This window comes from Populus nigra, chromosome 14, assembly GCF_951802175.1.
Source record: "Populus nigra chromosome 14, ddPopNigr1.1, whole genome shotgun sequence".
NCBI classification, from domain to species: Eukaryota; Viridiplantae; Streptophyta; class Magnoliopsida; order Malpighiales; family Salicaceae; genus Populus; species Populus nigra.
In genome coordinates, this window is record NC_084865.1 from 14,377,289 (window position 1) to 14,388,931 (window position 11,643).

The 11,643-nt window shown below is 34.6% G+C and overlaps 1 protein-coding gene across 2 annotated transcripts; it reads left to right on the forward strand.

Moving 5' to 3' along the window:
* The first annotated feature begins 659 nt into the window (after positions 1-659).
* Positions 660-11,259, forward strand: LOC133673111 (uncharacterized). Of its 2 annotated transcripts, none has more exons than XM_062093765.1 (13): positions 660-1,306; positions 2,238-2,316; positions 2,434-2,490; positions 4,282-4,337; positions 5,118-5,349; positions 6,102-6,188; positions 6,281-6,358; positions 6,514-6,597; positions 8,952-9,016; positions 9,094-9,292; positions 9,356-9,444; positions 10,165-10,279; positions 10,709-11,074. In XM_062093765.1, the coding sequence occupies exons 1-13, from the start codon at positions 750-752 to the stop codon at positions 10,712-10,714; spliced, it is 1,704 nt and encodes a 567-aa protein (XP_061949749.1). In that variant the 5' UTR covers positions 660-749; the 3' UTR covers positions 10,715-11,074. The 2 variants fall into 2 exon arrangements, with proteins under 2 accessions (XP_061949749.1, XP_061949748.1); XM_062093764.1 differs by having other exon boundaries at positions 661-1,306; positions 11,043-11,259.
* Positions 11,260-11,643: the final 384 nt, after the last annotated feature.

Below are 11,643 nucleotides of genomic sequence, written 5' to 3' on the forward strand. Positions count from 1 at the left end.
ATGAAATTAAAAAGAAAATAAGCATAAAAAAGATGTTGACTCAAATTAAATCTTCAAACCCATGAACCAGGTCAATAGATCGGAAGCACTGTACAACAAAAATATATTGAGCCTAATCCCCAATAAATCAAATATTAAAGGATGAGATCGAAATAAAAATCAATTATACGAAAAAATATAAAAAAGTTAATAATTAAAAGAATAAGGTGAAAATTAAAATAAAAAATAAATTAAAGGTTAAATTGAAAAGAAAAACAACTCTAATAAAAAAGAATAAATAAAAAAAATAAGGATCAAATTTAAAAGAAGCAATACATAATAAATTTAGATTGAATGATAAAATTAAAAATCAATAAAATTATTAAAAAAAATAAAAATAAAATAAATAAAGATGGAATTAGAAAAATGTTAAGTTGAATTTGAATGAATAAATTAAATACAAATAATAATTTTATAAAAAATTTAGAAAAAAAAAATTGAGTATTATGTTATTGCTTCGTAAACTGGAAATCACTGTATAATACATTGAAATAATCACATCAATCCTCGAATAACTCGAATATTAACTAGCTAATGATTTTACTGCGAAACCTAGAACATTGGAGAAAATGACATCGAAGTCCTGCTATTCATTAATTACTATTAATTAAATTAAATAAAAAGATGTAGTCGAAGCCAAATTGACACCAACAAAAAGCAAAAGCCCTCACTGCTTCTCTTGCAAAACCCTAACACCAAAAAGCTAATCAATGGAATTCGACGAGATTGAGTATCTGGAGAAAACCGTAGAGGAAGCGGAAGATCGAGACGATACGAGGAAGAAGAACAGCAGTAGTAGCAAAAAGAGAAATGGAACCGAGAGAAGTTACAGGAAGCGAGACGTCGATGATGAAGATATCGACAACGACGAGGACCGAAAGGCAAAGAAATTGAAAGCTGAGGATGAGAATGGTCGCGATCGCCACCACCGGAGAGACCGAGATTTAGATAGAGATAGAAGTAGCAGACAGAAAGATAGAGAGAGAGAGAGGAGAGAAAAAGATAAGGAGAAGGAGAGAGAGAGGAGAGAGAAGGAGAAGGAGAGGGAAAGGAGAGAGAGGGGGGGAGAGGAGGAGAGAGAGAGGAGAGAGAAAGACAAGGAGAAGGATAGAGAGAGGAGAGAGAAGGAGAAGGAGAGGGAAAGGGGAGAGCGGGGGGGAGAGGAGGAGAGAGAGAGGAGAGAGCGCAGCAGGAGCAGGTCGAGGAGGTATGAAAGCGATAATCGTGAGAGGGAGAGAGAGAGAGAGATTGATACGAGAGAAAGCAGGTGATGATTTCTTTTCTTTTCTTTTTCCTTTTTAATTTTCTTTATAGCTTAGATTATGGGATTCGATACTGTTATTTTTAATTTCTTATCATATGGTTGTAAGCGTTAATTAATGTTTTGTCCTCTAGAAACTGAATTTTGAAGTCTAATGGGAGAAGCAAATAGTTTATGACAAGGATTTGGTTTTGGGATGGATTGTTAATTGATGTTATTGTCCCCTTTAAACCCAAGGCGGGATGGATACTTTCTCGAGGTTTTTGATGAAGAATTTGCTGCTTCCTATGAGATTTCTCTTCCTCCTCCTTTGCATTCCATGTGAAAAGGGTGTGAATTGAATTTGGAACATTTTATCACATGGAGTAAGAACTGAGGTTCTAGAATTTTCATTGAAGCTTTGTTCCAAATTTGACCAAAGTTTTGTTTGATTTTGTTTGCGTGGAGTTTAGTTGTTACTCTGTGATGAATGATCTTGTTGTTTGTCTGTAAGTATGCTTTGGTAACCTTTAAAGAGAGTAAGATGTTTAATCTGTTGACTTTGACAAAAAGTTGAAATACATATGCTATATCAAATAAATAAGAACTGGGGTTTTTAAATTTTAATTGAAGCTTTGTTCCAAATTTGAATAAAATTTTGTTTGATTTTTTATGCATGGAAATTGGTTGTTGCTCTGTGTTGAATGATCTTGCTGTACGTATATTAGTATATAACTATCCTTGTTAGAAATAATATGGAAAAAAGGCTGGCATTTTGGTGTCACTATAGCTCGTCCTCTATGAAATTACTATGGAGTTGGCTAGAAATTTGTATTTTTTCTGACATCATAGCACTGTTTTTTCTTTTCAGTTATAAGAACGTTCATGCCTGTTTATTAATCTCATGAATTTTCATATTTTATAAAAATTGAAACTTTGAAAGTGTTTTGGGTGCCAGGAGATTTAAAGAAAAGAAAGAAGTGGTGGAGCCTGAAGCTGATCCAGAAAGGGACCAAAGAACTGTTTTTGTGTACCAGGTTCATGGTTTGCTCTGCTGTTTTATGATTATTAGTCATGGAATCATAGATATATTGTGGTTCCATTATTTTCTCACATTGTTGCTGCTCTGTTCTCATGGATTTTTGTGATGACAGATGCCTTTGAAGGCGACAGAGAGAGATGTGTATGAATTCTTCTCGAAAGCAGGCAAGGTTAGTGGCATTTTTTTTTTTATATATGTATAACACAAGAATAGTTGTATAATTCTGGATTTTATAAAATCTGTACGCAACCTCATTGTGGTCTTTTCAAGTTTAATTATTGACTTTTTTTTGGATTAAATTTCACAACCCATCCTATGTTTTGGATCTAATTTCACTTTGCCTTCCTTACTTTGAATAATTTTACATTCTATCCTTGACTCTGTTAGGTAGTCTGTTAATTTTTTTCTAATTACCCTGATTGCCGGTGTTTATAACCGCTAGGCATTTTATCAGGTCTCTCTCTCTCTCTACACGCGCACACACGCACGCACACACACACACATCTTAATGAACATATTTCTATCTCTCATTTATTTTTTCCTTCAATTTAAAAAACTCACAAATTCATCTGTTGATTACCAATAAACAATATTCCTTTGGTAGGGACAAACAGAAAAACAGTAAGCCCAATTTTAGCATGTAAGTTGATTATTCTTGTTAATTCCTTTCTCTCTTTCCACTTAAAGTTGTGAAATTGGATTCTATTTGGTTTGTTGGTTTTGACTGTTGATATTTCTATCTCGCCTTTTTTTTTCTGTATCGATTTAACAAAACACAATCAATATATTTTTTGTACAAATGGATCATAACATGAATGAGTTATCTAGCAACACAATGATTTGAGTTTTAAAAGCCAACCATGGATTAATTTGAACAGGTTGTCATATAGTAGTACTTGGAGGGCCAACTTAAACAAATTTTCAATGATTCAGCACATCAAGATTTAAGCACACTTGCATCCTTAGGTGCCTTGTATACTCTCATCGATGCTATGAGCTTGCTCATTAAAGAGTAGCTTGAGGAAAATGCTCCTAATGAATATATTGTCCTAATCAATTCCAGAAAAAAAAACCCCACAAGATATATTTTCCCAAACTATATTATGAGTTTCCAAACCCTGATTGCATTTGCTTTTGGTGGTGGTAATAACACAATATACTCCAAAAACATCCTGGTTAATTTGATATAATTTGCTTAAAATTAAACTTTTTAACACTTGACTAACAGCTCTTGGATGGAGGATGCAAAGTGCAATTAAATTGAAATTACAGGATTACAATTGCAAAGCTCCTAAATAACAGATAGTACAGTGAAACTGCCTTCAAAGCGCAGGGTGATTTGTGAAATTTACTCCTTTTTGTTTCTTCCTGTGTATGAAAATTATACAGATTTGTTGCCTGATAAACTGCTGAGAAGAATAGGAATGTATGTTAATGAAATGCCTTTGCGTTTTTCAGCTTCAGTTATAAGTAGTGTAATGACTTTCTTGTCTCATCTAGATGTGGGATGAGTTAAAAGGTGTGCATGCATTAAGTGAATTATCTTGGTATTAAGGAGTGGTGTCGTCCCATATGCTTGTGTATTTTTGTAAATTCAAACAAGATGCTCCAGATACCATCATAATTGTAGAACTATATTTTTCTGTCAGCGATTCATAAGTCAAATGAATGCAGAACTTCACGTTCAACTTATTCCTCTTTCATTTCAGCAACTTCTTCATCAGTTGCGGACCCTTGATTTCTTAGCCACCGTTTTTTCTCTATCAAACTCAAACACCAACAACTAGATTACCTCGTAGGATACAAAAGTAGTTTGCATGATTAGACTAATCTTAGGAATGCAAATGCCTTCTGATAGGTGTTTTGTCATGTAGTTTGAATTTCTGAAATTTCTTTGCACACTGCAAATTTTGCTCTGTATTAAAATTTGATTTGAAATTAATTTTCCTTGATTTTTCAGGTCAGGGATGTTCGATTGATAATGGACAGAAATTCAAGGCGGTCAAAAGGAGTTGGGTATGTGTGCCTTTCTGTTTAGACATCAAGATGCTTATGCACTTCTTCTAAAGTAACTGTTAGCATATTTATTCCAAGAATCAAGTTTAACTGTATTCTTAAATGCAATAGCAATGCGATAATGATGAGGGATGATGGGAATACCTTGCACTCATGTTTAATCAATTCATTCAGCGCACTCAAGGTAGATGACATAAACCTAATTTTGTTTTATACTTTTCCAATTTTCTTCTTCTGAATATTTTGTAAGTAAAGAGACCTGATTATGAGCCATGTATAATTAGTCCTGGATTTCAATATTGGTGTTCCCATTCTGGTTTAATGTTGATCCTTTATGTCTGGATAGTTTGGTTTTGGCAGCCATCTTTCTTAAGAAATTATGTTAACAAAAACTTGGTTTTTTTAAAAACATCTAAATTCTTTATTGATGAGCCATTGGTTGGAGCATTGATTGATGTTTGTTTGTTTATGATTTTGGGGCTTTTGTGCACAAACATGTATCAAAGTGGAGACCACTGCTTACTTTTTTTTTTTCATTCTAACTCATCTCTTCTCTCCTTGATCCTCGTGATACACAATGTGTTCTGGTTTTGTATATTTATTCCGATGAGTTGACATATTTTATTACGTGGGACATCAGATTCACTGAAAGAAACTCAGCTTGAGCTCTCTGCGCACAGTTTTTGTTTTCCTTCATCTATTTGCTGTATGCTTTGTTAGTTTGATTTCTTCTTCCATTTCATTTGTTCTGACTAGTTATGTGCACTGGCGTAACTGCAGGTATGTTGAATTCTATGATGCAATGTCTGTGCCAATGGCAATAACTCTTTCAGGTCAACTGCTTCTTGGACAACCTGTAATGGTTAAGCCTTCTGAGGCTGAAAAGAACCTCGTTCAGCCTAGTGCTTCAGGCGGTGGCACAGGCGGTGTTACTGGACCACTTGGAGCGGTTGACAGAAAACTATATGTTGGGAATTTGCATTTTAACATGACAGAAATGCAGCTTAGACAGGTAATATGATTGGAGAGTTCATTTGGTTTATTGTTCATTAAGACAAACAAGTTCACTTTTGTTTTTGTAATAATCAATTTTGTTTATTAACTAGGATAAGCTGTAACATAATAATTATGCACAGAGGCGTTTATGCCAATAAATCAGAGAAATTGCCATTCCAACGACAACAATTTAAATGAAAATTAATTTTTTGGCATCACTTTCTTTGAACCACACAAGTAATCATTTAAGATCAGAAGTAACTTTCTTAGTTTCCCTCAAATCAACCACTAAACTTTGGGCACATTGAACTTTATCTTTCCACTGTTCTTAAAGATCCGTTCTGAATTGTATCATTGGTGTTTGCAAGTCTTTAGCTAAGCTTGTGCTGAATTGGAAAAGGAAGTTTAGGATGCCTGTAGAAGAAATTTGAGAAGCTTTTGGTCAATGACCTCTTGCTGTATAGACTTGGACTCACTACAGATTCATGAACTCTAGGAAGATCATTACTGATGCTGCTGAAGGAAGTGTTACTTGTTATCAGCCCTTGATGTTGAATTAACAGTCAATGACTCCCTTAGCTTTTATAGTTTGTTTTGCATGAATTTTGAAGTGCACAGGTCTTGTATTATTAAACCATCCTGGACACAGATTGAGTTTTTTTTTTGTAATTGTTAGACAACTAGTACTTCCAATTATTAAACCATCCTCTTTCTTTCACAAATTTGATCCAGCTAAATAAAATAATGTCTTACTTTTGTGTTACTCAGCTTTTTGAACCATTTGGTATTGTGGAGCTTGTGCAACTGCCTCTTGACCTTGAGACAGGACAATGCAAAGGTTTCGGATTTGTTCAGGTTGGTGATGACTTCTTGTTGATTGCAATATATATTTGTACTATTTAATCATTCACATTTGTTGATTGATTAATTCATCCACTCTCCTACAGTTTACTCAACTTGAAAATGCTAAGGCTGCACAAAGTGCTTTGAATGGAAAACTGGAGATTGCGGGTCGAACTATTAAGGTATGCCTAAGTTTTTGTAGCTCAGACTAGGTTTCTCTTCATATGTTTTATATATAACAGTGGTTGTTGTCAGTCAACTATTTGTCTTTGCTGCCTTAACCATAAATGAGTTTGACAATGTTGGGGTCTGTAATGAATTGTTTGTGTACGTATAGGTTTCATCTGTTACAGAACATGGCGGACAGCAAGACAGTGGAGTAAAATCTGCTGACTTCGACGATGATGATGGGGGTGGATTGGTGAGTTAAATGTTGCTATCTATTGTATGAGTGAACTTGAACTTGCATGATCATTGGCAAAGAATGACTTTATTTATTTATTTATTCTTAGGGGGTGGGGAGGGGGTTGTAATCCCCTATTATTTATCAAGGATGATGGTTTACATTAATTTCATGAATTTACAATCCTGTAAATCAAATAATGAAAAAAAATGCACATGAAAATTATAGAGTAAATTACCCAGAATAATTTATACAAGGCCATGGGATTGGGGGGTGGGGGGCAAGAGAAACGAGGGGGATATTTTTTACATTCCTTGAGAGGTGATGATCTTATATTTTGAAGTAATGGACTGTTTTTCACTTTTGTATGGTACACTTTGTTATTATGATATTATGACTAAAGCTGGCACAACATGATACTATTAGGATGGTGATTAGTTTAAAACCTTTTTCTTGGAACCAAAGATCTGTGATGTGGACAACAAAGGAAGCAAAAATTTTCTTTTCATAGACAATGGGTATTTCTGTAATTTCTAGAAATTCTGGAAATTTGTCAGAGATTTTCTATTTGGTATTTTATTGGTCCTGATTAATTAGCTTATTAGTTTTTTCCCATTCTACATAGACTTATTATTTTCTTACTTAGGAATCCAAGTCTTTATTGGATTTGAACTACTAGAACTCTATAAATAAGCACGTGGTCTTTCAATATTTTAATGGAGTGTATGGATAAAATTCTAGCAATTTGATTTTGATTGGGTGACTCAATCTCCTCTAGGTGTGAAGTGTAAGTTTTTCTATCCTCTAGGTGTGACTCCTAGAGGCCCTATTAGTGTCACTCTAATAGTTTCTACAATTCCCAGCAGAAATCCAGTTCAATACATCTCTAAACAGCCTCCAAAAGTCAGATCCAGAACAGCTCCTAAGCTGTCCTGCATCAGGATGTTTTCTGTAACCTTTTGCAGGTTTTGCATCTATTGAAGATGTGTAAGATAAATGGGAAAGAGCAGGTGTATATATGTACAGTTAGTGATGTACTAACATGGAGATTAATCAAATTTGGTCACTATTGTGATGGATGTTGAGACAGACTGTTAAACTTACCTTACTGTCATGCAATCCTGTTATCTTGTAAGCATCGACGTTTACAGTTTGCATCTTACTGTTTTGTTACCACTACTTAATGAATGTGATGGCTTTCACAGGGCTGTAACCTCTGCAATAAAATATCTCAACTGTTTTAATGTTTTTCCTAATCATCATCATTTTACAATCACATACTATATGTGTGTACATTAAATTTCACAAATATAACATCTTGGGTGGTCAGGTTTTCATAGGTCTCCATGTTTTTCTTTTCCCAAAATGGAATTAACTTGTTAGTAACTTTACTGGTTATTCTATCACCTGAATGAGGTATAGATTTTCATGAACACAATGGTGTTCATTGATTTACACGTCATAAGGTTAAGTATCATTACTTTAGGGTGATTTTTTTTTTTTGAAATATGTAGATCAGAGAGACTTTGCTAAAATTGGTTAAAAATTCATGTCCTCTGTGGTCATGATAGTTATGTAACATAGACAAAATGCTAGCAACCTTATATGAGTATGATTTAAATCATGCTAGCTGTCTCATTTTATGCACAAGGATTTGAGATAATTTGTAATCCAAGTGGGTGGGTGTTTTGCATAAAATATTTTACAAGAAAATGTTTTCTTGATTTTTCTGTGTTTTCATAAAATGTTTCAAAGTCAACCTATAAACTTAGTTTATTTGTCCGCTCATGAAATTCCATAAAATAATTTAAGGACAATATTCAGATCACAATATTATCAAATTATTTCAGTCACCATCAACACCCCAGTCCACACTCCCATCACCATCATTATTCCACTACTATATTGTTACACCATACTTACCAAACATCATAAATTTTTTTTGTGTAAAGGGTTTTATGGTAAAACATTTTACATTTTTTATGCAAAACAAATGCCCCCTGAGTTCAGGCTTTTATTTTCCAGGTTCCCCATCTGAAACTGTCAAATGAATTCTGAATTGACAGAATGAGAAAACTTGTAATAGTAACTGGAGACTCTAGTTTGTACAACAATTTTAAGACACTAAGGTTAATCAAATATGCCAATGCCAATTTGAAAATTTTACTTGCTGGAAATTTTATTTTTCGTGCAACAAAGTTTGATGATTCAGTTATTGTTTTGCTGAGGTCGAAGTTCTTGATGTTATGATTTGAGGGTATGAGGACTAACTTGCATAGGAAAGAGTGTCAATAGTTGCACTGTTTCTTTTTCTGGCATTTTTAATTTCTCCAAAATTCAGCTGATGAAATGAATTCACTTTTCCCATTCAGGCTTTGAATGCTCAATCAAGAGCATTGCTTATGCAGAAGCTGGATCGGACTGGCACTGCCACAAGGTTTGTCTATCTTGTTTAACTTTGTTTTTTCTATTTAAATATCAGTTCCATAGCCTTAAATCTAGTTCTGTTTCCAGTATTGCAGGTTCTCTTGGAGTACCTTTGCTAAATGGATCAGCTCCAAATCAACTAGCTATTAGCTTGCCTGTCAATGGGCAAACTAATATTGGAGCAGCAGCATTTCCGGCACTAGTTTTACCTTCCCCTGCTTATGAATCTATTGGGCAACCCAGCGAGTGTCTATTGCTGAAGAATATGTTTGATCCAGCCACTGAGGTTTGTTTTTTTTTTTTGTCAGTTCTCCATTGAGCAGTACTGATTCTCATAAAAATGTTGCAGACGGAACCAGATTTTGATTTGGATATTAAAGAGGATGTAGAAGAAGAATGTTCAAGATACGGTCAGGTGAAACATATTTGGGTGGACAAGTAAGTGTACAACACATTGCACTTTATCTATATTGTTTTTTATAGGTGCTCTGATGGAGAACGAATGGAAGATTTCAACATATTTGTTTTAGGAAAATTAGATATTTTATTTTATTGCTTTTGTTTTTCATTCAGAACGTCTTGTTATTTTAGGTTATTATGACATCTGGCAGGTTAGCTTTAATTAGGAGTTCTATTTTATTTAGAACCATATTCTTTTTGCTTCTTTGTTTTAGGGTTTCTTTAGAGTTTTGGTGCCTATATGAGGGTGCTAATATACTTATTGAATGATTATTGTCTTACGTCTGGTTACTCTTGACTTCCTGTAAAATTCTGGTGACATGGAACTTTCGTTGAGATCTTGTACATGCATCATCACTCACTCTCTCCACCAGAACTCTAATTGCAGCACTACCAATAGAGTGTATTGCTTACTCAAAGTCACAACCAATTGAGGTTACTGAACTTGACTGCATCTGAAGCTATTTTTTAAGGGAAAAAAGAGTGAATATTGGCCTTTCAATGGTATCACATTGTCATGTTGTCTACATGTACCCAATCCACTACCCTTTTAGAATGCCATATTTATGGGAATTCTATTTTAAATTGAACCTTGTATCTGCAATCTTTGTACATGGTTTTAGGCTTGCAACTACAGGGTGCTGGTTTGAGTAGAGATGGCCGTACAGTTCCATTCTTAACTGTTTATTTGACCTGCAGGAATAGTGCTGGGCATGTGTATCTACAGTTCGACAGCATGGAAGCAGCAGCAAGAGCTCAGCGTGCAATGCATATGAGGTGGTTTGCGCGCAGGTCAATTTTAGCAATTTTCATGGTAATAATTTTCAACTATGCACGATTCTTCTGATTGTCTCTTGTATTCTAGTGACTCTTTAATCAAGATAAAAGATTTTGAAAATACATCATATTCATCTGGGACATCAGCCCAGACTGAGGTTTTGAAAAACCTGCTTTGAATAGAACTTCCAGGTTCCCAGTTCATACCCCTGTACTGGCACTGAGATTTTAGCTTCAACTTTTGGACTGGGTAATAAGTCCTTCAACAAGTCTCTGCTCGAATGTTGTTTTCAACTTCTTGTTGTCCTTGGCATATGCATTTCCATAGCAAGAGCAGATTTGCTAAGTATGCCCAAGGTTGCTTTACAGGCAACTCTGCAATACAAATAGAATTCTAAACTGTTCCATTAAGTTTTAAGGAACATCCTTTTCTTCTCCGGAGTGAGAAGTGGTTTTCTTTCCTCAGGAATAACTTCACTGTAGGCCGTGATCAGAGAAATTACTGTGGTTAGAACGTGTTGGCTTTTCATTTTTTTCTGCTGGCCCCCATTATTCATGGTTTGCAGCAACATGTTCTTTTCTTGTACTTGGAAGAAGAATGGAATGCTTAACTGATACTCTTTAACTTACAAGGAAGTTGGCTTTCTTCTTCGGAGTAGGAAGGGGTTTGCTGCCCTAAGAAATTGCGGAAACCACCAAAGCAACTGTTATCTTTTCATCTTTCCCTGTGTGCCCTCGCTGTTTTTTGTCTGCAGCATCATGTCTTTCCATTTTCTCAAAGAATTTGTACTTGTCTGCAGCCAACCCGTGAATATGAAGCAAGATTCCAAAATGGAGCTTGAAGGGACAGGTCAGGATTCTTGTAACAACATTCAGCATAGTTGTCTTGATATTCTTCTTTCCTGGGATGACAATTTATGCACCCTCATTTTTTGTATACAAAGCTCACATGATATTTGTAAACCCTCCTGTCTGTCTTCCTAAGTTCTCTGACGAAAGAGCAAAATTGATTCTTTACCTGTCTGTCTTCCCAAGTTTTCTTACAAGAAGAGCAAAATTGATTTAATATGCAACTGAAGCTTCTCTATCAAATGTAAAGATGGAATGCAGAATTATGCATATGCTTGAGAAATTTTATGGTGTTTGGGTGATATCCTTTTAATTATTCTCTTTGGTTCACTTTGAAGAAAGATATGGATATAAACATTAAAAAAAATAAAAAAATTAGGCAGAGATTTTTTTCATTTTTGTTGGCTATGAATTTTATTACTCTCTTTTTCTTCAAAGTGAATATCATGTTATAATTAATAGAATATCATTAATTAGTTATTTTTTGTGCATTATAAAATTTAATTTTCCGCTCTAACTAAAACGGCCTTGGCTCCATTGGAAATAGATGGA